The sequence below is a fragment of the Procambarus clarkii genome, chromosome 71, assembly GCF_040958095.1.
Source record: "Procambarus clarkii isolate CNS0578487 chromosome 71, FALCON_Pclarkii_2.0, whole genome shotgun sequence".
NCBI classification, from domain to species: Eukaryota; Metazoa; Arthropoda; class Malacostraca; order Decapoda; family Cambaridae; genus Procambarus; species Procambarus clarkii.
In genome coordinates this window covers 11,453,297-11,480,725 of record NC_091220.1, presented here as the reverse complement: position 1 = coordinate 11,480,725, position 27,429 = coordinate 11,453,297, and the positions used below count along the sequence as shown (strand labels likewise).

The 27,429-nt window shown below is 41.2% G+C and overlaps 1 protein-coding gene across 3 annotated transcripts in view; it reads right to left on the bottom strand.

The window, feature by feature from the left end:
* LOC123745531 (transport and Golgi organization protein 1) overlaps window positions 1–27,429 on the bottom strand; it is a 64,464-nt gene that overhangs the window by 7,084 nt on the left and 29,951 nt on the right. The window contains exons 7-19 of one of the 3 annotated variants that reach the window (XR_011224274.1): window positions 26,930–27,046; window positions 26,504–26,581; window positions 24,297–24,443; window positions 22,596–22,685; window positions 19,175–19,246; window positions 18,010–18,237; window positions 17,706–17,804; window positions 15,709–15,938; window positions 10,006–10,107; window positions 7,732–7,828; window positions 7,368–7,509; window positions 3,287–4,081; window positions 2,969–3,106 (exon numbers count right to left, since the gene is read on the bottom strand). Coding sequence is in view for 2 of the 3 variants with exons in the window: in XM_045726128.2 (XP_045582084.2) it covers window positions 3,024–3,106; window positions 3,287–4,081; window positions 7,368–7,509; window positions 7,732–7,828; window positions 10,006–10,107; window positions 15,709–15,938; window positions 17,706–17,804; window positions 18,010–18,237; window positions 19,175–19,246; window positions 22,596–22,685; window positions 24,297–24,443; window positions 26,504–26,581; window positions 26,930–27,046 (2,280 nt within the window). In the remaining variant the exon portion in view is untranslated. The remainder of the gene's footprint in view (window positions 1–2,968; window positions 3,107–3,286; window positions 4,082–7,367; window positions 7,510–7,731; window positions 7,829–10,005; window positions 10,108–15,708; window positions 15,939–17,705; window positions 17,805–18,009; window positions 18,238–19,174; window positions 19,247–22,595; window positions 22,686–24,296; window positions 24,444–26,503; window positions 26,582–26,929; window positions 27,047–27,429) is intronic. The other 2 variants (XM_045726128.2, XM_045726129.2) reach the window with 2 other exon arrangements.

The following is a 27,429-nucleotide window of genomic DNA, read 5'->3' as shown; positions in this document are numbered from 1 at the left end:
ACAGTAATATAGACATCATATCCGTATTAGAACAACTCATTTAAAACCGAGACAATAACAGTTAAAATTAATACATGATGATAATTTTTTTTTTTTTTTTTTTTTTTTTTTTTTTGAGATATATACAAGAGTTGTTACATTCTTGTACAGCCACTAGTACGCGTAGCGTTTCGGGCAGGTCCCTGGAATACGATCCCCTGCCGCGAAGAATCGTTTTTTCATCCAAGTACACATTTTACTGTTGCGTTAAACAGAGGCTACAGTTATTAAGGAATTGCGCCCAGTAAATCCTCCCCGGCCAGGATACGAACCCATGACATAGCGCTCGCGGAACGCCAGGCGAGTGTCTTACCACTACACCACGAAGACTGTTAATTGCATAATTGCATACCTAATGCATCTCTTGCTTTTCAATGGGGCTATTTTGCATTTCTTACAATGCCTCCTGATCTATCGAGTTGTTTCTGTATGCAGATTCAGAACCAGTCACTAATATTTTGCAATATTTTCTTTTCTTTTATAATATAAGTGTTTACCCAAAATGAAGATACAGAGAACTGCAAATATGAGGTACCACCAGAAGCCAGTGACTACTGCATTATCATGTTTGATAATGAGACTACAGGAGGGTCAGAGATTCTCTGCAGGAGATTCAATGAGGCTGTAATGGAAGGAAAAGCAGCAAATGAGAGGAGATGTATCTCATAACACACAAATGCAAAGAAGCAACGAAACAGTTGGGAACAGGAGGCAAGTGGAAGAAAAGAGAACAGCATATCAATGGTTCAACAATGTAGGAAGGAAACAGAAGACAAAAAAAAAAAAAGGCATGGAAAATATAGGAACATGAGTACAGAGGCAACTAAATTAAAAGCCTTAAAGAGGGCCAGGAATGAGCACAACAGAATTAGGAGGGGTAGCAGTTTGAAAACCATATTACAGCAAAAACAAAGAGCTTATCTAAGCTGCTGTAAGGCTATAAACAGAGTAAAAGAACAGTACGAGACCAGGTGATCTGCCCAGGAATCCCCATGGCTACTGTAAAAGCTAAAGGGATCTTGTGCTTCCCATTAACTATACGTAGTGTTCAACATTATATATAAAGACAGGAAAGCTACCAGAAATCTAGAAAAGGCAAATGTAGTTGCAATATCATGAAAGGGGGGACAGACATGAAGCACAAAACTACTGACCAGTATTATTAACATGCATTCTATGCAAGGTGCTACAAAGTCATCAGATAAAGGATTGATGAACATTTGGAAAGTAAATTTCATAATACAGGCACAACATGGCTTCAGAGAAGGAACATCATGCCTAACAAACTTCAATGAATTCTATGACAGGGTCACCAAAACAAAACAAGACAAGGAAGGATGGGTATATTGCCCCCTTCTTAGACTGCCAAAGAGCTTTGGAAACAGTTCCTCACAAAAAGTCTAATACTGTATACAAGATGGAGAGATAATTAGGGGTAACAGGAAAGGCACTGAACTGGGTACAGGAATACATGTAGTCAGAGGAAACATGTCAGGCTGGAGAGGATTGAAAAGTGACATTCCATAGGACTCTGTCCATTAGACCAGTGCTCTTTTTAGAAGGACAGAGCTTGTACTTATATTGATGTTGCAGACGATGCAGAGTTAATGAAAGAACAGAAAGGGATTTTAAAAAGACCTTCACAAATTTCAGGAGTGGGTAGATAAATGATAGCTGGAATACAATCCAAATAAGTGTAAAGTAATGTAAATAGGTAAGGGACCTCTATATTTAACTACCAGAAGGGAGGAAGCAATTTCCAGAAACAGAGAAAAAGGTGTGGGAGTAGACAATGCTAATATTAATACCATTAATTCTGATGTTATGTAAACAGGATAATATCAAAACTTAGCAAATATATGAATGTCATCTAAGAACCTAAACAAGGAGAGTTAACAAGTACATACACACCGACTTGTGAAACCGTTACTAGAGTATGCAGCACCAGCATGAAACCCACACTTTGTGAAGCAGAAGACGAATGAAAGATAAATGAAACCAGGTTTGATTACAAACCAGGCCTTGTAATCAAATTGACATGAATTGATCAAATTGGCCACCTGAGAAAGGTGGTTTGCAAATAGATTAGAACCAGAATTGAGAGGCCTCGGCTATGAGGACAGGTCGAGAGAACTCGCTCGACCTTAGAGTAGAGAAGAAACAAAAGAGATATGATAATTACATAGAAGATTTAGGGGGGTATAGACAAAGTGGACAAAGGAAGCATATTTAAATTAAAGAGAGGTAGGACAAGGGAACATCATTGGAAACTGGACACATGAATCAGAGAGATGTAGGAGTTCACATTTCCTGTATGCAGGCAATTAGAATGCATTGAAGGAAGATTCAATGTAATTAAAATGCATTGAAGGAAAATTCCCTCCAAAACTAAGAAAAATATAATGAAAACAATGTTGGGACAATTAGGTATAAATGGGTAGCAGGTGGGATATAAAGAGCTACATTTCACTCTTCCGTAGTCACTGATAGGTAGGCAAGCATCTCTCTAATAAGCACCTCCACACTCGCCACTAGCCCCAGGCTGGGCTCGGGACACTGAGAAACTCCCGAAACCCTCCCCAGGTACGTGCACACTAGTAATCATCAACAGCAGAACCATTATGCTTCATAACACGAGATGTCTTATCATCCTTATGAAATTTCAGATATATTCGATACAAAATTCGTTCACCGACTTCTTACAAGTTGTTTCCACCCTTACTATATGTCATGCCTTATTCACACACACTCTACACTTCCTCGCTCATTCACCATAACCACCCACATTCTTCTGGCCTTTATCTTTACTTACAAATTTCCTTGAAGATACCCTTTATCAGTCTACTGTCAATCATTAAATTTACTCCATGTTACTAAAACTGGGTAAAAAAGCAGACTAGATAAGTAGTTACAGGGTTACTAAAAGTACCTTATTTTCTTTTCAGACCTGAAATAATATGCTGCTAAATGTTGTATGTGAGACATCATTTTGGTGAAGGGATGGTCATGGGGTCGTCTTGTTCTACACACTGCCAGAACTTTTGTAGTTTAGAAAATTGTTTGCTCCCTGGACATAGCAACATGCAAAAATAAGAAATAATGTAAAATAAAAACATGCAATAACCAAACTCAAAGTGAACTTGCAAAATTGACACGCAAAAGCAATCACACATACTTTAGCTTAACTTCCATTTGTAAGAAATTCTTTGGACAGTGCCCATAACAGTGTAAATTATTCGAAACTTACCTTTTATGTGAGTTGATCGTAACCTGGGATCATCACTGTTATAATCCGATTGATGAAAATAATGGGGAGAAGTTCTATGCCTCATGTAACCATCTGGAGACCTTGTGCTGAAATGTCTGTCTGGAGAATGTCCATCTAACCTATGTTCAGGGGTATGTCTGTTAAACCGACGATCTGGAGATCTCATTCGATCCGAACGTCGATCTGGCGATCTTGTTCTATCAGACCTTCTATCAGGCGAGCGATTGCGATGTGACTCGGGTGAAGGTGGTCTATTACGAAGGGGTGGAGGCGAGTATCGGCGGTCCGAGAAATGTGAACGGTCACTTCCAGGCGAGTAACGATCATTTCGGTGATCGTAACTTGGAGACCCAGACCGTCGGAATGGCGGCGAAGACATTCCACCCGCAGGAGGTAAGCGACGATCCCCAGGAAGAGGATGTAAGGGTCCTATAAATGGAGGTTCCCCAGAGAGGAATGGAGGAGGAGGGGGTAGGCCATGGGGGGGTAATCCATGGGGGGGTAGGCCATGGGGGGGTAGGCCATGGGGGGGTAACCCAGGTGGTGGTGGAATTCCTGGGGGCAAACCATGAGGTGGAGGTACTCCTGGGGGCAGAGGGCCACCCGGTGGAAACATCATGGAAAGCATAGGATGTGGAGGTCCATGCAAAGGATGTGGAGGAACAGGTGGTGAATCTACATCCCTGAGCATGGATGAGACCCCAGAGTGATTGACATCAACTACTCCATCCATGATAGGTCCAGGCGACGACATGCTTCCATTAGCATCTACACCTGTCAAAAAATAGTAATCATCTATTACATGTAATTACGTACTCAAGTATTTACATTTATCATTTTCATTTTATAAGAACAGTACTTTCTCAAGTACTAATAAAATAATTATAAGACAGTCAATGAAATAAAGCTATGCACGTAATGAAACACTACTTTCTGTGTAGAACTCTGAGTGAACCTCCTTAGCTAAAGGTTCTGATTCAATAGAGCTGCTAATAACAATAAGGCTTCAGACAATTTTCGAAGACCAGAATAAGGTGGTCTCACAAATGAGAAGGAAGCATAGGAGTTTAAATCTCAAGCAGCAGCAAAGCAAATAACGCACAGTTAGGAAGTTACCCAAAACATCCAATGATTGGAGAGTAAACAAGCAGAAAGTTTAGAAAACATGTCAATTGACAGACGCTGGTAACAAACCCTGTACCAATTTTCTTCCAATCTTCCCCCCCTCCCCATGTGAATGTAAATAAATGTGAATTCAATGTGAATAAATGCCATGTTAAGGAATGTGGAATCAGAGAAAATAGACCACACACACAACTTACAAATCATGTGGAAAGGAATTACAGAACTAATAAAGAACGAGATCTAGGTTTCAGGTTTTGGATAGTAAGCTGTCGCGAGAGGAACATAAGGAACATTGTGAGAGGAGCGTATGCATCGCTTTACAACTTCAGACTTGCTTTTAATTATATGGATGGTGAAATACTGAAGAAACTGTTCATGACTTTTGTGAGACCAAAACTGGAATATGCAGCAGTTGTATGGTGCCCAAATCTCAAGAAGCACATAAATAAACTGGAAAAGGTGCAATGGCATGCTACAAAATGGCTTCTGGAACTGAAAAACAAGAGTTATGAGGAGAGACTAAAGGCATTAAACATGGCAAAACTAGAAGAGGTGATACGATCACCACTTACAAAATACTAACATGAATTGATCAAATTGATAAAGAGGAATTCCCGAAACCAGCAACTTCACTAACAAGAGGACGCAGGTTTAAGATAAAGAAACAAAAGTGCTGAAAAAATGTTGGAAAGTTTTCTTTTGCAAACATAGTGGTAGATGGTTGGAACAAGCTAAGTGAGTGGTGGTGGAGGCCATAACCCTCAGTAGTTTGAAAGCCTCATACAGCAGTGTAGACGGAAGACGGGACCCCACGAGCATACCTCTCATCCTGTAACTACACTTAGGTAACTACACAACCATCAGGGCCAGGAACCCAGTCCAAGGCACAGCCCTTGGGACCTGAGCTCAGCCCTTGGGACTTGAGCTCAGCCCAAGATATGAGCAGACAATGTAAGGATCAGGACATACACAAGTTTAGTGGGAGGGCACAAGCCCAGCAGCAGCAGCTCAACTGCCAAGAGGCAAGGCATAGAGCCCGGTGTCTGGGCAACATTCAACAGTCACCTCCAAGGACAACCTACAAGCCATAATTTCACAATAACCAAATAAAAAAAAAAAGCACAATGTAATAAAATGCCAATTTCTGGCTGAGCCCCAGTGGCTTCCTGAAGCTACTACACTGATATAGTGCCAGACCACAAGGTGCCATTAGTTGCGAAGTTCTTATTGGCCTACTGGGACCACGAGCCAGTAGGGGCTTGTGGTCCCCCAGCAGGACATCTAGACAATAAGGATGCTATGCAGGATCTAAAATATGCCAACACAGACAGGGTTATGCGGCTGTGAAGGCCGACCTCAACGCAGCCAGCCAAAGTCGCACCCGACCCAGGTTAAGATAGTGAAGTCTCAAGACCCCCCTACTCACCCTAGGTGAAAATCACCCCAAGCGAGGAGGATCTCTAAGGGAGCGACACTCAAACACTAGAGAAAAGAAACTCTGGCAATGTAAGGAAGCACACAGGGAAGGTAACCCTGAGTACAATTGGCTCCGAGCATACTACAAACCAGGCTCATGCTACACCATAGTGTACAAGAAAAGCCACTTGTACAAAAAACTTAAAACCCCTTAACTGAACATCAGAAACCACACAAAACAGAGGAGACCTGGGAACCACTACAGCAGTCCTGTCGCGACCACATAAGAATAAGAACTGCCTGCTCAGACCCCGGAAGATGGTTCCTCCTCCTTCTCCCAAACGAGTGGTGGAGGTGGGGCAAATAAGCTCATGCTAGTTTCAAGAGATTCGATCATTTGTTTACATACTTAGTTGGTGGGGCGTTCACTAGGCGGGGTTTTAAAGCTTTTATCTCTTTTCAACCCAACAGCAATTTGTTTTGACTTGCTGACTTTTTGGATGCCCTCCTTAGTGAGGTGGCAAAATGTCACTGCTACCTGCACCTCTGTGTGGGGACCAGGTTCTGACACTGTTCCTCAGTAGACTTAAGAATTCCATGACTGATGCAACCTGGTAGATGGAAACCATCTCAGTGTATAGTTTCAGGGGGGCCACAACGGGCTTTCCCCAGAAAGTGAATACTCGGGCAAATGGACCAAGGAGGACAAAATCCAAGGATGTATGGCTGGCACATTGCTTAGAAGCACAGAAACCTACCATTATTGATGGTGACCCAAGGTGGTGTTGAGGTCATTTATAGTGCATGAGTGAGAGAATTGACTTGGGAGAGTTGGCCAGGGAGGGGAGGCAGGACTATGGGCCACCTGATAGCAGATTCAGATACTAACAGATTCATACTGAATTCAAGTGCTACTTCCATTTCTTTTTAATTTTGTGGAGAGTTATTTGGGGGGTTTCATGGTTATTTGGGGGGTCTCTGTGAACCTTGTAGTTGGCTATAATGCTTTATTCACTTTCTGGATGCTTTCCAAGTGGAGTGGTAGAATGTTACTCTGCTTCTGTGCTTGGGGTCTAGTTTTGGTTCTGGTTCTTGTTAGGTTGAACAGAACTCCGTGACTGAAGTGACCCAGTAACTAGGAGCAATCTGAGCAAGACAGCTTCTGGGAAATAGGGGGGGGGGGTGCAGCACTCCTTCATTAAACCTTTATTTTTTGTATTATTAGAAAACAATTTAATATTTTTCTCAATACAATATATAGAACTGTATTTAGATTTTCCAATGTTATTATAGCTGTTAGTTATAAAAACGAAGACCCCCTAAATTTATTTATAAATTTTTTAACTATTTGTAGTAATCATGCTTATGGCAAAGCTAAATACAACAAATAGAAACCTGAACACATGTTCAGGCGTAAACTTGGCTCAGGGCCTTAAATGTAATCCTTCTCTTTATGGTAAATATTGTAAAACATTAAGTAAATTCTCCTCCTTCAGAGCAGAACCGTCATAGTACTCACGTTTGGGTGTTGGTTTGATGATACTGATGTGTAGTTGCTGAGCTTCCTCTTTCTCCTTCTGCAGTAGAGTGAGGCGACTTCGCAGCTGGCTATTCTCTTGTCTCTGCTCTTCATGTTTACGCTCTGCAGCTCGAGCTTGTAACTAATGAATAACGCGTTATACATTCACTGTCCTCCCAAACACATGCAGCTTACCATTATATATATGGCAAAATACACCTTGAAAATCTACATACAATAAAAATAATTTAAAATCAAAGATTTAAATGCTTATGTATTCTATTGTTCCACAGAACTATTATAAATGCATTCATTAAAACAGTATATCAGATTCTTAAATAAAAAGCTCTTTGCTATTTCTCACCCAGTTCTCATGGGCCTTTTGTTCATGGCTGGCAATCTGCACCTTGTATGAATTCTCCTGGTCCTCCAGTTCCTTGCGTATGCTTTCCACCTGAGCCCTGAGGTCAATTAAAATTTCTGATTAAATGTACACATAAAATAATACTCTGTATACTGTAGTGTAACATACCCAATATAATTCTTGAAGAAGTGACCTACAAAAATTTATTTCTCAAGCATACTTTAAAACTGAGAAGAAGCGTCCCTCATTGTTCCTTCAAGGAGGGACACTTGCATCCTCAGTCCTTACAGCGATAAATGAATACTCAAGGGTGGATAACCTAGTTTGCCTCCCTCCTCGAGCAAAACACACCACATCGCAGAAATGGTAACACCACCACATCGGAATCGCACAAATACAAAGCACAAATCGCCAAGAAAATTGAAGAGGGAAATACCGCAAGTGCTATTCGAGTCTTCGCCAGTAACGAGAAAATTGCTCCTAGAAACTACCACAGCACGAGCCCTGCAAAGCAAGCACCCACCCAGAACCTCACGAGCCGACAACATCGTGCTGCCACCAGCTGAGACCAGTCCAGACCCATTAACTGTTAGTGAATCTGAGGTCTACAAAGCAGCTCTTTCTTTTCCACCTGGGTCAGCAGGCAGCTTTACAGGATTAAAACCTCAACACATCAACCAAATGTTAAATCATGTGGTTGGTGATGCTGCACAAGATCTTGTGGAACTCACAAGGATCGTCAATGTGTGCCTGGCTGGCGATATCCGAGGTCATCAGGCCTCTCTTTTTTGGTGCCGCCTCCTGCACTCTCAACAAGAAGGATGGGGAAATCAGGCCAATCGCTGTTGGCAACACTTTCCGATGCTTTGTTGCTAAGGCTGCCAAGTGGGTTGTCAGCCAGCAAGCGGCGGAATTGCTGAAACCAATTCAGATAGGATTTAGGAGTCCCCAAGTCTGTGAAGCAGCTACTCATGCAGCACAAGAATACATCGCCAATATTTCTGACGAAAAGGCCCTGCTCAAACTGGACTTTAAGAATGCCTTTAACATGGTCAGAAGAGATGCAGTGCTCTGTGCCATACATTGCCATTTCTGGACCCCTCTACCTGTTCATACTATCTTGCTACAGCGGTGAATCAAAATTGCTCTTTGTCGAACACAAACTAGGATCATGTGAAGGTGTTCAGCAAGGTGATTCTCTAGCTCCTCTTCTTTTCTGTTTAGTCTTAAAAGAAGTCACTGAAAGCTTGTCCAGCGAGTTCAACATCTTTTTTTGGATGATGGCACTATAGCTGGCCCCCTAGACCACCTCTTGGAAGACATCAGAAAAGTAAAGGAGCAAGAAGTAAGCCTGGGTCTCTTCCTGAACCCTTCCAAGTGTGAAGTAGTCTCCTCCAACCCAGACCACCATATTAGTCTGATGGAATGTAGGTATCCATCCCATATATATGGGATGCTCCCGGACGCAGGTTCGAATCCTCGTCACGGCCCTTGTGGATTTGTTCATTTGATGCATCACGTTAGTGTGATCTCTGTGTGCGCTTAAATACACATTTGATCTAACTCGCATCAATCCTATCTCTACCATTTACATACTACCAAGTACATGTATATCTCAGTCTTAAAATGTACATGTGGCATAAAAAAAAATTTAACATGTTTTATTTAAAAGTCAATCATTTACACCTGTAACACTATACATATGCATATTATTATTCTCAGCCCTGACTTTGCTACTCAAAACATTATAACACAGCACAGTGCCATACTCTACATTTCAGCAGTTTCAAATAAATTTCATTCAACTCTGCATTAAAAGAAATTTCGATTTCATCCTCACTTTCATTATCACTATAAAAATAATTCTAACACAGTATACATTCCCTGCACCTTATCCCATTAACATTAAGTTATCCCATTTCATTCCTTATGCTCTCATTCCTGCCCTTTTAATCATCGCACCACTTTTTGTTTGCCCTTCCTTACACCTAAAATATCTCATCTTTAATATCTGACAAACTTCACTACTTGCAGCTTCCCGCATCTCAGCATGTTGTCTAATGTAAAGGGAAAAAAGAAAACAAGAAGAATGCTCATCTTGTCATCTCCCAATCTCAATCTTTTTCCTTTATTGCAATTGATGATGGAATGTAGGTCTGGTTATATTGCTAAGTGATGGACAGAAGGATCACCCAACTCTCAAGTGACCTGCTTTAAGCTATACATTTACAGATATTTTAAATATATAAACAGCTATAAACTAAAATCACTCACTTATAAGATGCCAACTCAAATTCATAATTCTGAATTTTCTTAGATATTGCTGCAGCTGAGCCTTCAGCATTTAATCGTAGTCCTTCTTGTGATTCAAGTTCTCTGAAAAATCAATAATTGTGTAATTATTTAATGGAAGGATAAATTACTACCATCTATATAACACTAAATAGGGGAGCCGACTGTGCTTCGGTATCATTCGCCCCCTCCCCCCAGCCCAACCTTCCCACCTCCCTTCTCACCTCTTCCTCTATCTTAAAATTTGCATCTTCCCCAGATGCAAAAAATTATGGACCAACAGCTCTAACCTCACACATCATAAAAAAATCTTTGAGAGTGTGTTAAAAGTAAGATTACAAATTACATGGAATCACAACATCTACATAACCCAGGACAACAGACTTTGCAAAAGCTTTCGACAAATGTGACCATAGTGTTATTGTGCACAAAATGCGTGCTAAATGGATTACTGGCAAAGTTGAGATATATGGATCTTCAACTTCCCAACAAACAGAACGCAGAGTGTAATACGTAGTCAACACAGCAAAATCCGGATCATCTACTGTGAAAAGCTCAGTCTCTTAGTGGGGTTGGGTGGAGTGTAGTGGGGTGGGGTGTAGTAGGGTGGGGTGTAGTAGGGTGGGGTGTAGTGGGGTGTGGTATACAGGAAATGATTTTCTCAAACTTAAACGCTTTCAGATTTTTGTGCATAATCTACTAGACAAAAGCCCCAACTTTGTGTAAATGATGAACAACGTAATATGAAAACAAAAAAAAAATAATAAATAATTATAAAATTGAATACAAAAAAATCAAGGATTTGAAATCAGCTTAAAAATACAGTATAAAATATCACCAACTGTTCACATGGTGGTGTTATGCTCTCAGATTAGTATACTGTATGATCTTCATTTTCATAGATTTAGAATATAGGTTTTCAGTATAGTTTACTGTAAAAACATCATCAATACAGCATTTAAAATATGTGCTAAATTTGGACAAAAAAAATCTAACTCCAAATGTTCAGGGTTTATGAAAAAATTTAATCTATGGGATTGTAGAACAGACAACTGTGCACACTGTATGTAAAAATGGTGAGAATCTGTCAAACTGGATTATTGAAGCCGACTCAAATTTGTAATCTAGTTTTAGATATAATATGGCATGAGGTGCACGTTCCTTCATCTTCCTCTTCTTTTGAGACACATAAGGCAGTGTGTGCAAGAACGATGCAGCTGTGATGAAACTGTGGGATACGCCATGACAAAATAGTGCATCGAAACATGAGCATGTTGCACCTCCTCTCTCTGTGAAAGCCATCACGCTACTGACTCAACACAGCGGAGGCCTTCATCTCCCGCATGGAATGCGTGCTTGCCAAGTTTCACAGATATAATATTATTTCTATATATTTCTCCAATTTTTCTGCAGTAAATCCTAATTTGTCAACACTCGTGTGTGACCGTACGGTAGTGCCAGCGAAGATTTATTCGTAAAATATATATTTATAAACATGTTCGCACAAACTTTTCACGAATCTGATGCCACAGCCCACGTGATTTCACTGGAATTTTTCAAAAATATTTGATTTTTAGGCAATATTTATTGTTTCCCAGCCCCTTAACCCCTGGGCTGCTCTTATGATTATAGTCTGCAACATGCCCAGGTGCAAGACAAAAAAAATCTTGTGTAAAAGTGTTCATTTATGTTACCTGACCACAGGAAAAATTAAAAATAAATTGTAGGCGACATATTTTGGCCGCAATAGTGCGAGGAAGTCTGGCAAAATTCAGACGTTCACAGAGCAATTGTTTTAGACGTGTCAGCTTCGCCAGAGCTGTCAGGCGGGAATTGCCACATATTATTACATAATTATTTCAATGTCCCTGATTTTTCCTTAGTTTTTTACAGTAATATTATTCAATAGTGTGTAGTGTGATATATTTATATAATAAAAGGGATGAATCATTGCTATACTCAATTTTGGTGTGCTTCAATTAGTGATTCAATTATTATGTTCATAAAACCATAAACAAATAGTTTTGCTGTTATTACACTATATACACAGGTTATATATAAGTATCTGCATGTTTTGGTCACCATAATGAACCACCAAGTTGGTAGGGCGAGTCATACCAACGAGTGGCGCCACCCAGCCAGCAACCACCACCTTCCCTCCCTCACCTCACCTCACTCACCAACACACTTCCTTCCACCATACTGTTTTTGCTTTTATTCACTATATACAGATGTTATATACAAGTATCTACATGTTTTGTTCACTATAACTGTACAACTTAGCTGGTTAGGTGATTTCAGACAGCAACAGAGATCGTCACATACCACAGTGATGCCGACGCTGCCTTCCACCCCCCCCCCCCCCCCCCACTCGTTCAAGGCCAGACGCACTAACAATACTCCTTCATCCATACTGTTTGTGGTGTTATTACACTATATATATATACATTATATACAAGTACAGTATCTACACGTTTTGTTCACCATAACTGTACAACAAAGCTGGTATGGTGAGTTCAGACGGCAACAGAGGTTGCAACACACAGTTGATGCTGCCTCCCTCTTTCACTAAGATTTCTCCCCCCACCATATTGTTTGTGCTGTTAATACACTATATACTCACGTTATGTATATAAGTATCTACATTTGTGTTCACTATAGAGAACCACTAAGCTGATATGGTGATTGACAATAACAGGTGGCCACACAGAGTCAGCAGACGAAGCTACCTCCCCTCCCTCAGCATTACTCTTCCCACCATACTACGCACAGCGCTAATTGTCACAACAATCCTGCTATTATCAGAATCCTGGTCATTTTTATCACAGTCAGGGGTCTTCTGTAATACTATTATTGCTAAAAATAACCAGTTACATATATATTTTTACATTTTTTGGGCAATGCTGTGGTCACAAGCTGAACAGCAGTGCTGTTAGCTCATGCTGCATGCACCAGCCTTGGTGGCTCACTCAGTACTGAGGCTCTCACACCCAGGAATGTTGCCCACTATTTAAACAAAAAATGGTGTGTTTACAAGAGCCCTGAGGAAGCAGATGTGAACCCTGTGTAGCCACAGGACTTAAATCTTGTGTGGTACTCCAACACATCAATAGTTGTGGTGCACAATTCCATGACAGTTACTCACCACAGCTATTGATGTGTTGTGCAGTTTAAGGGTTATACATAACAGACATTACCTTTGACACACAAATACAACCTATTAGCATGAAAACAAAGTGAGAAACAATGAAAATATATCAACAAAGTTATTCCCATGCGGCACCTCAACTCATTTTACCTAAAGATATGCAGCTTCTCCTGGCCACTACAGCTAAACCACAAGAGCTACACACTTTTTATTTGATTTTTCTGCTTTCTGAAGGCTAATTAACAATATCACAAGAACAAACATTTTTTTCAGAACATTTTTTTTTCTCGAGCACACCAGGGGTTGTCAGCAATTAACAGCAGCTATTGGGTAATGAAAATAAGTTTCACCTCCTGCACTATGGAAAAAATGAAAATTTAAAAATGGAAACCACGTATAAAACGGAATCAAGTCACACTATAGAACGAAAAAGCAACGTAAAGGACCTAGGAGTAATCGTATCAAAAGACCTTACCTTAACAGAACACTATAAAATAGCTGTCACGACTGCAAGAAAAATGACAGGTTGGATAACAAGACCCTAACAAAGGATGCCATACCAACGATGATACTTTTTATGACACTAGTGCTCTCTAGGGTGGAATATTGTTGCACTCTAACAGCCTTATTCAGAGCCGGGGAAATTACTGACCTGGAGAGCGTGCAAAGATTCTTTATTGCTAGAATCCACTCCAAGTTCATCTTTATTATTGGGACCGATTAAAAGTCTCCCAAGTATATCTGATTAACCAGACTGTGATTCATATGTCAGACTGCAAGCAGCCACATCCAACAGCCTGGTTGATCAGACGACCAACTGGTAGGCCTGGTCGGAGACTGGGCCTTGGGATCATTGATCCCCGCAAGCTACACAAGGAAGCATCTTCCCTCTCCCACCTTTCTTTCCCCCACCAACATCCCTCCTATCCCCTCCCCCTTTCTTTCCCCCACCAACATCCCTCCTATCCCCTCCCCCTTTCTCTCTCCCATAATATAACCCATCTCTCTCTCTCACTGAAAATTTAAGGGACCTAAGCCATCTATATCCCCAAAAAATTGAAGAATTTAAAAGTAAAATATGTTTAAATAATACCTTTGCTTTGTGGCAACAATACTGTAAGAAAGGGACCCGTTTAATATGCTTTACAGTTTAATGATGAACCAAAGCTATAAATGTATCTGTGGAAAGTGAGATTTACAACTCCAGCCAAGGCAGTATGCATGTTTACAATAGTGAACTATTTATTCCCTCTGAATGAATGTAAACAAGTGCACGCATTTCCACCAACAAGATTACATGCAATACGTCGTTAATGGCTGCTTCTGACAACCAAGAATGTTGTTGGACGTTTAAAGAACAGCAATACTGCATACTTCATTAACAGAATATTAATGTACTTAAGTTATCAGACTAAATTGAAATGTAAAAAAAAAAAAAAAAAAAAAGTGAGCAGTGAAATAAATAAACGTCTACCTCGTAGCTTGCCACAATGCCAAATTTTCCTCACAGTTTATAAAGAAAATAATCTGTACCTGGTTTGAAGGAGAGCCAGTGGAGTCTGGACAGAAAAGAAAGACTCAAGACACTTAGATTCCACTATCTACAATTTACAAAGAGTAGTTTATGGTTTTCTTTCCAAATTGATTTGGTACCATTTTGATTGGCATATATACCACCATTTCTCTTACAAGAGATCTGTTATCACAGGTTTTAAACCCATCCAAATGTTTGAATTAATTCTTATTAATATTAAGTGTTAATTGTTAATTCAGATGATCATATATAACCTATCAATTTAAATATTTGAAGAACAAGATTTGGCTGAATTCTCATATACTGATTACTTAAAGCATTTATTATTGTGTTATGATGCAAATAATTGTTACTATTAACTAAGTGGGGTCAAGGTATTAAACAATAAAACAGTGCCCTGCTGCAGTAGATATAAACTTATTAAAATTAATTCTCATGATGGGAGACAAAAGTCCCTAGATCTCACTCTGGATGCCTATATAGGAACAGAAAGACATTAATCGATGTTGACAGTCAGATTCATGAAGGATTATACCAAGACTTATTTGCTGTAAAGGTACAATAAGGAGGCATAAAGCCAGAGGTGAAGGGGCGCCGAGTGGGGGATAGGGGAACGCTGAGCAGGGGAGGGCGGAGATGAGTGGGGTGTGGGGGGGGAGGCCCAATTGGAGAGTGGGGGGGGGGGGGCCCCGAGTGCGGGCGGGGTCTAAGTGGGGGGTGGGGGCCGAGTAGGGAAGGTGCTAAATGGGGTGGGTAGGGGCAAAGTGGGGTGGGGGCCAGGTGGGGGGCCGGGTGGGGGCTGAGTGAGGAGATGGGATACAGAAAGAAGCACAGCATGACGAGACAAAAAAAGGGGCTCGCATCCATCTATCCCTAGAATTATTCGAGGAGAACGTAAAAAAAAAATATTCAGAGTGGGGGGGGGGTAATTTTTTATATTGATAAAAAAATAATATTCAAATATTAATGTCTGTAAACTAAATTAACAATGAAAATAGCATACTTGGTAAGATGTGCTTCTTTCTCTCCAAAGTACTGTGACAAAACTGCTAATTTGCTCAGTGCTTCTTGCTTCTCTTGAATAGCAAGATCATGGTGTGCCCGCAGTTCTGCTACCTCAGAACGAAGGGACGACACTGTCTCTTCTAAATTTGTCTGCGCCGTTTTGGCCTCTTGTAGCTGTTCGCCGAGTTCGTTACGTTCCCTGTTCACCCTTTGGAGCTCAGCCTTAACCTGTTGCATAAATCAAAAAGTTATACTTACATCTTTAAAGAAAAATAAAGTGATATTAATTAATATGAAAAAGGACATTCAAAAAATAAAAGAATTAGATGGATACACAGGTATTTAACCAGATTATCTCACATTTACATCCCTTTCTCCATACCATTTTTGGTATGTTCTAACCCTGCAAACACATAATATAGCAATCCTCATTGTTACCTTGTTACAACTTGTTACAAAGTTGTTACATCTTGTTATAAAGTTTTTATGACATGTTAAAGTTCTTACATGCTAGAAAGTTGTTACAATTGTTGGAAGGTGTTACAACTTGTTCGAATGTTGCAGCAACATCATAGTTTCGTCGTGTGTTTGGAGGGAGTAAAGCTAGATCAGCTTGGTAAAGCATCTTTGCCTTAGTATGGCCTATGTGGTAACCAGTTCTATTACATCTTAACTCTGAACCATGGATCAAGTTAAACTAACTAGTAGCTAGGCAAGCAGCCACCTATCAAGGCAGAAAACAAGGCAGCCTTATCTAACACAATTCACCATCCAGGCAGCCTACCTACCTACCTTGTGTAGCTTCCTGGAATCAGTGGCCCCACGGCCCGGTCTCCAACCAGGCCTCCCAGTTGGTTGTCTAGTCAACCAGGCTGTTGGACACGGCTGCTCGCAGCTTGACGTATGAATCACAGCCTGGTTGATCAGGTATTCTTTGGAAGTGTTTGTAGAGTTCTCTCGAACACAGAGGCGGGCCAGTTATGCTCTTTACGTGTAGCGGGAGTGTTGAAAAGTCTTGGGCCCTTGATGTTGATAGAGTTCTCCCTCAGAGTACCTATTGCACCTCTACATTTCAATGGGAGTATTCTGCACATCCTGTCAGCCTACTGGTCTTGTGTCATGTTATTTGTGTGTTCAGATTTGGAACCAGTCCCCCCCTCTAATATCTTCCACATGTTGATTCTATGTATCTCCCACCTGCGCTTTGAGAATACAGATTTAGAACTTTTAATCGGTCCAAATATTAGACTTAGAGTGGATTCTAGCGGTAAAGGATCAGCACGCTCTTCAGGTCAGCAATTTCTCCGGCTCTGAATGGGGCTCTTAGAGTGCAACAATATTCCACCTTAGAGAGCACTAGTGTCTTGAAAAGTATCATTTTTATGGCATTCCTTGTTTGGAAGGTCCTTGTTATCCAACCTGTCATTTTTCTTGCAGTTGTGACAGCTACTTTATTGTGCTCTGTAAAGGTTTACCCAATTAAATTCTCCATCCATGCATCATTATCTAATTAAAATAAACACCTAGGATGGAGGAATTTGTCCTGGTGGAATTGTGTATGAACTCTCTAAACCAGCCAATTGACCTGACCTCCATATATCACTCCTTCCCCATCCCAACCCCTATACCCAACACTCCCTCTTTACCCCTCCCCATTCCAACATCACTTCCTCCACCCAACCTTCTGGGGATGACAGGTTGCAGAAGTTCTCCATCACTTACACCCCACTATCCTTCCTCTCTCACTTCCATCACTCCCACTCAACCCTTCTCCGCCTCCAACAACCCCGTGGCTCCTCTTCCAATTGGCTGTGACTCATGTGACCAAGGTGCCATTGTACATATATTAGAATTGGGTAAACTAAATTGCTGATAAAAGATATGCAAGTTTGGTCATCAACGGCTCACATGATGTTCAAGTTTCTATCATTATACTATGATGTATTCACCACTTACGCTAAAACTGCAGTTGTCAACACTATTATGTATACTTACTCTAACGACATCAAACAATGCCGACAGCTTTTCTTCATCTGGTGCTGCAAGATCATCATCCGAGGTAAGTCGAAGTTGTTTAAAACACTCCTTAGAAACCTGTAGATACATTTAACACTTAAGTATCATTACACATAATTTTGAGTTGCATCGCCGAGCTGACAACACCCCAAATTCTAACATTTTTATACTGTACTTGTAGCACTTAAATCACAGGGCTATATTTAATACTATTCATATCAATTTAGGATTACTATCTACACTTCCAACCATACATTCATTACTTATCATTTTTAAATCTTACCTGCAGTTCCGATTCTTTGGTTTCCACACTTTCCCGCAGCTGAGAGATTGTATCTTTTAGTTCCTCAAGTTCACTGCTCAATGATGAAATCTTAGAGTCATATTCATTGGCTTGTTGAGAAAGGGAATAATTGGCTTCCGTTAATTCCTTTACAAGCATAGTTTCTCTTTCAAATCTATTGTTTGTTTCTTCTTTTGTAGTAGTTAGTTCTTGAAGAGACTGTGTTAACTGAAAATTTATAGATGATATTAATTCATTGCCATAAGAAAATGTTAAATAAACCCTAAAAACTGAATACAGTACAAGCTGGTTTCCTAATTTTGACCACACAATCATTCTCCAGACCAACTTTCTCCTTGTACTGTACAAGTCACCGACCTCTCAGTGTGACAGCCTGAACCACTACTAGTGTAGCTCTCAGGAGAGCACACACCAAACACTGCACACTACAAACACAGCTTAGTGTTTGTACTCTGCACAGCTTGTCATTACATCTCATTCCTTGATAATTTGTTGAAAACACTGAACATTCTACTATCATGTTAGTTCAAAATACAAGCAGAGAGAACAATGACTATATCTACCAGCAAACCAGAGAAAATATTTAGTGATAAATTTTAAGTAGAAAGCAGAGCTACCCAGTAATTGAGAAATTATAGAGAAGTTATCCTCACAGACTAAAGTGCACTGCACACAATGCTAACATGACAACTCTTGTATCTTACAGGCTGAAAATTATACTTCTGAATGTTACGTTCAGAGTGAAGGTGATGAAGCAAAGTGCCAGAGAAAGCTAGTCTGGCTAATGTCAACAATGCAGTTGGGCATTATAAGCAAAAGTGGTATGAGAAAACTGTGCCACAGTGAAGGTAAACAATTTACCATAGGGATCATTCCATGCTAAATAATATAAAGTGTTGAATGTACAGAATAGTCAAGTAACTCATTAGGCTAAACACAAGATCTACACCCAACTAACATACTTACCTGACCTATATCATGAGCCTCCATCAATGTATATACTGAATAACAAAGGGAACATCACACAACCCAGACATACAGCTATGCATTCAAGTATGAGTTACTACATAAGGACACCATAATACAACAATGACAAATTAGGAAATTGACTGACAAAATGTGGTTTATATAACATAACACTGACCTGTTGCACTTGATAGTCAAGCTTGTTTGTACGCTCCAGTGATAGAGATAACTCATTCTGAAGTTCTTCATTCTGTGAATTAAAAATTATAATATAAATGAGAGAGCCAGCATTGAATGTAATAATATGACTACCTGATGGGTCCTTCAGTGGTTCTGTTGCTATGTCCTGAACAGAGGACCACAGAAAGAGGCATTATGAGCATCCATGTAGTCTCATGAGTCAGATCTACCCCACAGTGTGAGTTATTCCCTATCTGGCCATAGTGAGGAGTCAGGGAATTAAATAGTGCCAGCAACTGTCATTAAATATGACCAAGGGGAAGATAAGTCATGGATGAGCACTTGGACAAGTCACCTGGAGGCGAGATGTCAACTGTATATGATGTGCCGTGTGCAAAAATGACGTCGTTGCGGGAGCATGTCACATGCAAAGGTCTTAGGACGTCACTTGTCATGAGGAAGTCTGAAGAGAAAGACGCACGTCGTAGCTCCAGAGGAAGAAAGTTATTTGTGGCTTATGGAGAAGATTTTGTGAGTAGCGTCGTGAGTGAAGCGTAAGGAAGCTGTTGGAGGGCGATTGATGACATCTCTCTTAAATAGTGGCAATGAGTAGGGGCAACCTGAAGTCAGTTGAGTGGTCGTGCCCCAAGGAATCAGTGGTGAATCCTACAAGAGGATTTCTTGGGCAGGTGTACCCGATTGTCACCTATCCCATGACCTTTCTTACACAAGCAAAAATTGAGAGGAACCAAAGAGGCACTTTGTCTCAGGTCTGGCTGCTTTTGGCGCCAGGTGCCTGGATGGTGTCTCTGGACCTCCAGGATGCATATTGGCACATCCCGATTCATCTGGGGTTTAGGGATTGGCTCGGGTTTGTCGTGGGGAGACAAGCTTACCGCTTTCGTTGCCTTCCATTCAGCTTGAATCTGGCACCTCAAGTGTTCACATGCCTTACCCAGGTCGTGGTGACCCGCTTGCATCTGTTAGCGGTTGGGGTTCTGGCTCAACGACTGGCGGGTGTGGGCTCCCAGCCAGTCCGTGTGTCTGCTCGCCAGGGATTTGGTTCTTTTCCAGCTCGCCGGGTTCGGGTTCTTGGTGAACGGGAGGAAGTCCCATTTGGTTCCCTCTCGGGTTCAGACTTGGCTGGGTCTTGTGTGGGACTCGCACGAGTGTGGGAGTGTCCAACATCCTGGCAGATGGCCTGTTCCATTTCATTCCCTTGTCCACGGAAAGGACGGTCAACGCCAACTCGTTCCGTTGGCTCTGCCGGATGTTCGGGCACCCAGAGGTGGACCTCTTTGCGTCAGCCTGGTCGAGGCGTCTTTCGATATATGCGGCGCCCTTTCCCGACTGCGAGGCCGTCGAAGTCGATTCCTTTCGAGTTGACTGGTCGAGGTGTGGGGTTACCTGTACCTCTTCGCCCCCAGTTCGGTTGTTGCTCTAGTTCCTGGCTCTCTTGGAGACTTACCAGGGGGAAATATTCCTGTTAACCCCTTGGTGGCCAGCCCAGTAGTGGTTTCTGGCGCTGCTTGCTCGTTGTCCGAACCTGAGGGTGTGCCTGTGGCTTCGGCTCTTTCGGCAGCTCAGTCCTGTCTGATATGTAACTAGTTTGATCTTCTCCTCTGATCTTTGCATCTGGTCTTTTTGACGTGGGTTTATCACCACTTGTGTGGAGATAAGGTGGCTTCGTTGACGGTGTTCCACCTGCGAGTTTCGTCTCGGCGGCAGTATGAAGTTTCCTGGCGGGCCTTTCAGCACTTCTTTACTCTTTGTAAGTTGTCCTCGATTTCTGATCGGGTTGTTTTGTCCTCTCTCTTGGTTGTTTCAAAAACTGTCATCTTATGATGAATACTGTCGCCTCATATTGTTTGGTGCTGACGAAGCCACTTCAGCTTGCATTCGGGGTGGATGTCACTTCTGTTCTGCAAGCTTTCTTGGGCGTTGTTTCACCTCCGGCCTGCCCATGCAGGCCAGAGGTGAAACGAACACCGTCAGTCCTGGTGGTCATTTTGTTCATTTGCAACCGTCTCCTTTTCTGGCAAAGAATGAGACTGCTGCTTTCCAGAGGGATCCTTGGGTTGTTGATGCTTGGTTGGTTCGGCAGGGGGTGCATCACGTCTTGTGTCCATGATGCATCATTTCATCACAGTTGTGGCTCTTCACCAATACATGCGTGCCATGGTCTCCGTGGCAAGGGATGCACTTTGGGTTGACCTGGTTTCCCTTCTTCCCTGTTTCAGGGCACAAGTCTCCCAGGTCATTCGCAGGATAATTCAGTTCAGCCAGCTTGCTGTGTATCCCCGTGCCCACGACATTCGTAAGGTCGCAGCTTTGGCTGCTGTTTTTGGTAACATGTCCTGGGCTCACATTCTGGCACAGGGCTTTAGGAGGTCAAACAGGGTCCTGGCTGCATGGTACTGTACCTCGTTAATGTTCCTGGCCCTACTATGGATGTGTGTAGCCTTGGGTCACAGGTTGCAACCAGTTGTCTCAACTGAGTTGAGGAGTGAGTGGTGGCCACCTCCCGGGCAAGTCCCTCTTTTCTTTTATCTTCGGTTAGGTGCTCCAGGGAGCCGAATGGGCTCCTTGGAGCTACCTGGCATTGCTCACTTCCTCCTGTTGGCGGTTTTTCACGTTTTTTATATTTAGCCTCTAACCCGAGGTTGGATAGCCGGCGCGAGGGGTCTGGGGCTCTCCCTTCCTGCCCCAAAGGAGGGGGAAGTTGTACAGACAGCGGCGCATCGGCTGTGTAACGTCATGCTTGTTTGCTTGTTTTCTGATTGGGGTGTTCTTCCTGCTCATTTGGCTTTAGGTTTGCAATTTTTCATTATCTGTAGTTTTGGGATCCCTACGTTTCTGAGTGCCTGACGTGGTAGATGGCAGACAAACTGCTTCCAATTACACGGAGGTTTCTACAAGTCATTGCTTCTCGTGCTTCTGTGAAGGGGCCAGGTTCTGGCTCATGATCCCCGGTAGGCTAAGAAGTCCATTGATTGACTGTTGTCACGGACTAACACACACACACACACACATCAGCCCAGTATAGTTCTAGGGAGCCGTAGCGGCTCTCCACAGAAAATCGGCATAAAATAAATGGAATATTTAAATAGTATGACAGTATGTAGAAAAGGCATATTAAATCGAGAAAATTATCAAATTGACCATACCATACAACATAGTGCTCATAAATTATCCTTGTGTCCAGCATGAGCATCCACTTTTTGGTTATACAAAAGCTTATTTGAAACAATTTTATTATGATAACTAGGGATTCCATCATTCATCTGCTGAGGCAATTTATGGTTGTCAACATAACTTGCAACACATACTGATGATACCAAAATGCCAATTTATAAAAATAATGAAATCCCTGTGAATTATAAAATGTGCACACCACTAAAGAGAATGTTCAGACTTACTAATCGAGTCTTCAATGCCAAATTGGAAGTCAAAGTTTCGACTTTCTCCTGCTGTCCATCAAGCATTGCTTGAAGTTCATCAACCGATGCCTGCAAGAAGCACAAATAAAATAAAGGCTAATCAAGTTTATTCATTTAAAGTACAGTACTCTAAAAATGTAGTTTGATAAAGTACTTTGTTCTGCAACTTTTTCACTGCCAAATCACCTGATTTTATGATCAATTATTACTTCAAGAAAATAATATTGTACAATGTAACCTAAAATATTTGGACTACATTGGTTAGAACACCACCTGAACTTTAAGAATTATATAATGACCAAACCACACATCAGAAAATGGAGAAACGACAACGTTTCGGTCTGTCCTTGACCATTATCAAACCATGTGATGATAAATGGTCCAGGTTAACACACAACTCAATGGTCCAAAATGGACCGAAACGTCGTTTCTCCATTTTGTGATGTGTGGATGGTCATCACATCTTCAGCCACATTACTGTGACTCATCATCAGCTTAAGAATTAAATATTTTTTTTTTATTCTTTTTTTTCAATACATTTTGGCAAGTTTTCCTTCTGTAAAACTGATAGTAGAGTGGACCCCCTAATTCAGCAAACTATTTGGGACCATCCTTAATACATTAGTGAGAAATTCATTGCAACCAGAGTTGCAAGATGCCTCCGGGAGCCATTTGTGTAATGCATTTTTGTAGTAATATAAATAAAGAATAATTCGTTGTTATATACAGTACTACTAAACTGTACAATAATGAATCATACTGTATCTTTGTGTACCATAGAAAAGGCATACTGTATATAGTATACTGTACGCAACATTTTGCTCGAATCCTCTTGCGGCACCATTTATACTTATAAACACCTTGTGCATGACGGTAACAAAGGATGTCAACAACTATAAACAAACATTTCTATTCCCACTATGGTGGATACCAACGTGAGGGAGGGACAGAGGCAGTGAGGGCAGCGGAGGAAGGGAGCCAGTGAGGGGAGGGAGAATGGCGGTGAGGGGTGGGATTAAATCTGTCACATGAAGGTAAATTTAACATTTTATCCTGTAATATGATGGGAAATATTTCCACCAGTCTGTGAACTCTGTCCCGACATCCTAAGCAAATCCCCACATTTCCAGTGTCGGCAAACCAGAGTTCGTCGAATCGAACGAGTAAATCCGGCCTGATAAATGTGCGTCATAACCAGAGATTCGGCGAATTGAGGCTCACTGAATCGGGGGTCCACTGTATACACATTTATATGTTCACACAAAATACAGGAAAAACATAAAATACATAATAAATTTTTAAATTTTGCATTTACACATTCTCAAAACACTCCTCAGGCACCCTCCTTACTCGTCAATTATTGTCAATTTTCTCCATATATGAAGTACAGTACAGTATTTTAAGATTAAACTTAACAAGTAAGTTTATTTGCTGACAATTCTTTGTTGTAAGAAGAAGCAAAAGAAAATGAAATCCAAGAATGTTTTCAAAGCAGGGAAATCTATTGTTTTTCATAGGCTAGTCATTTATTTATTGCATTACTTCTATTATATTAATTATGCCCTCTTTTCTACAACACTTTTCAATCCTTCGTGGGAAGGGCCCTTCCTATCTAAGCTGGGAGACAATAGGGACTAATTATGATAAATGATATAATCATTATTGTGTATAGTTTCTTACCTGGAAAGCTGATGTATCTCTTTGTGCAGACAACATTTCTGACAGCATCTTGTGCATCTCTAACCCATTTGATGTTGCTTCCTCAAGCTCATGTTCCAGCTGAAGTATCCTTTCTTCTTGCTGTGCTTTTTCTTTATCATATTCACTCTGGCAAGCAATTAACAAATTACTAATACAGGTTACTATAAAAATACTGTTTATTACACATTGTAAAATATATTGACTTATTTAGGATCATTTTTATATACAAAATTATTCCACAGCTAAATGCACCAATTGCAATTTTACAAGTTAACACTAATATTCCAACATGTTGTGCATTTCCCATCAACATTCCAGCTATTAAATAGTCCTGCTCAGCAATACCTAAAATGTTTATACTCAGTTTCCTCAGTGTTTGATTTATTACAATAACTATGTCAAAATAAAATTTTTACACCATTTTATTTTTACATCTGTACCCTAGCATATAAAAGTTGGCAGCACTTCATCCCACCTGGATGAAGGACCAGGTCCTTCATCCCCACAGGAACCCAAGACCACATATCTGACTCCCTTCCCCAAAGCCTCGAAAACCAAACAAAGGCTCAAGGGCAGAGCCAGAGTCCATGCCTACTGCTCGGAACAGGAAAACAGAGTCCAAGGGAGAGGCTTCGGAGGAAAGTGCTGGCCGAAAAGAAGAAAACCCAGAAAACTTGGCAAGGCTGGATAGCTCAACTTTCTCCATGCCTGAAGTGGAAGGAGCCAACCCTGGAGACAGACAAGCCCCATCCCAAGCTACAGCCCAGCCTGGCTCTGAAACCCTTCAACAATTCAGAACTGGGAGCATGGGGGAGGACGGAAAGGATGAGAACAAAAGCAGTCTCTCCCACACCCAAAGGGGTAAGCATTGGAGGCACAGACAGAACCAATGTGGAATTCACAAACACTTTAATTCTGAGTCGCTAAAAACAAGATGGGACAACTCTAGGACATCCAACCGGGCACACAACTGAGACCGCTGAAGATAGTCAGAGGAACCCACAATGTGAAAGCTGCCTGATAAGCTTGAACGTTATCATGAGGGTCAGAGAAAAGAGCCATGAGGGGAGAGCAAACTCCACAGGACTCGGGGCCGTAAGTGTTACTAACCTACCAGGCAGCATGGTGGAGGCAGGGAGAATGCTTGTCACCCCATGGTAAAGATGACAAATAGCCCTGAAGCTCCCATGAAAGAACAGATTTGGAGAGAGACCACACCAAAACCCACAGGGAATTCCCAGGGACCAGGGGGCAAACTAAGCACAACACCCAGGCACTGAGAAGACTTGCTGTATATTAAAAAATAGGCCAACACATCCTAGTCAACACGTGCCATAAGTGCCAAACTATGTCATACAAACAAGTGTTAATTAACAGTGTGCCCCAACCAGCCTAAATACTCGCCCACAACAAGGGGCTTAGACAGAAGGGCAGAAAGATTCCTGACTTGCCCAAGGGAAGGCACCCACCTCTGGTCTTCAGTGGTCTAAAAAATCAAACGCCCCAACACACCAGATAAAGGAACTCATTCAGTGCAGGGGCAGTACCAGCAATCACTCAGGAATGTAACCCTGAGCACATAAGAGCTCCAGGAACACTATAAGCCACTTCCATACAGCACAAACTTAGACAGAAAACACTCAAAGTGTAACAATGAAGGAACAAGACTAAGCAAATGGTCCCCACAGGACAAAGTCCAAGGATGGCTGGCACTCTGCTTAAAAGCAGCAGGTCCCACACTATTTAATAATGACCCAGAAGCCCCATAGTAAACCTTCACATACATCAACAAAACTGATGTGGAAGACAGGAAAGGACCAGGAGCTCTGACAGTTGGTGAGGGGGGTAGTGCAAACAAGCTCACGTTTATTTTGATTGATTCAATCATTGGTTTACATTGTTGGGAGAGCTTTGGCAGTACTGTATTGAGGTTTCAGTCTGTTAGAATCCAGTAGTGGTCTGTATTGGTTTGCTAACTTTCTGGATGATTTCCCAGTGGGGTGGAGGAGTCACCTGCTCTCTACACCTCAGAGGGGAGCCATGTCCTGGCTGTGGTCCCTAATAGACCAAACACAATTCTGCAGCTGATGTGACCTAGTAGTTGGGGTCACAAGGGGCTCCCCGCACAAAATATATTTTATACTAACAAATAATTAGTAATAATAGAAGACTTCACAGTATCTAACCTTAATTAATTCAAGTCGGGAGTCTGGCTCTATAATATCGTCAACTGATCCCATGACACTTGATGACACAGCCTCCAACTGAATATAAAAACCATGCAAAAGATTATGACAGATTAACATGCAAGTAAATTAAAAAAAAAAAACATAAAAAGAATACAAAGAAAAGGGAGAAAATATTGCAAACCTAAAATTTTCAAAATGCCACTTTACAAAAGAAAAATAAATCTTGGAAAATTATCTAGGTGGCTATTGAGTGTCTGAAATTTTTGTTGACTTTTGTCGACTTGCTACAAACACAAACTGAATGTTTGAGGGAGCATTTACTTCTTACTCCCATTATGTGACATTTCTTGAAGTACAGAAATAAGTACAGTAAATATAAAAATTCTCACAGCAGATTTATGCAATCTTAGCTACTTTACTCACTTCAGCTCGTGCTTTACATAGCTGTTCATGCAAGGATGTATTTTCTTCAGCCATTAAACGATTCTGATGTTCAACATGATTTAATGCTCGCAGCATGGGAGCCTCACGAGAAGCTTTCTGGAATGGGAATAAAATTAAGTATAAAGAGAAAGAGAAACAATACAGTACATAACACTAGGTGTAGCACACAATGATCTCTCTACCCATATCTCACTTGGCATTGCATTAATACCCTATTTAGCCTCGACAAGTTACTTGTTTTAAGATTTTAGATAAATTTTGTAAACAAAAACTGAATGCAATAAGCTTCTTTTGGTTATTAAATTTCAGTATTGGAGTAAAAGGCATTAGTTAACAGTAGAAAGCAAAAATATAATGAGTGGAAGGTCAAATCAACAATCAAGGAACACAAACTTTAGCACCGTGGCAAACCTTAAATACAGAGTCAAATATTTCAAAGAAATTAGAAATTGAGCACGAGAACCGATAAATTCTTAAAC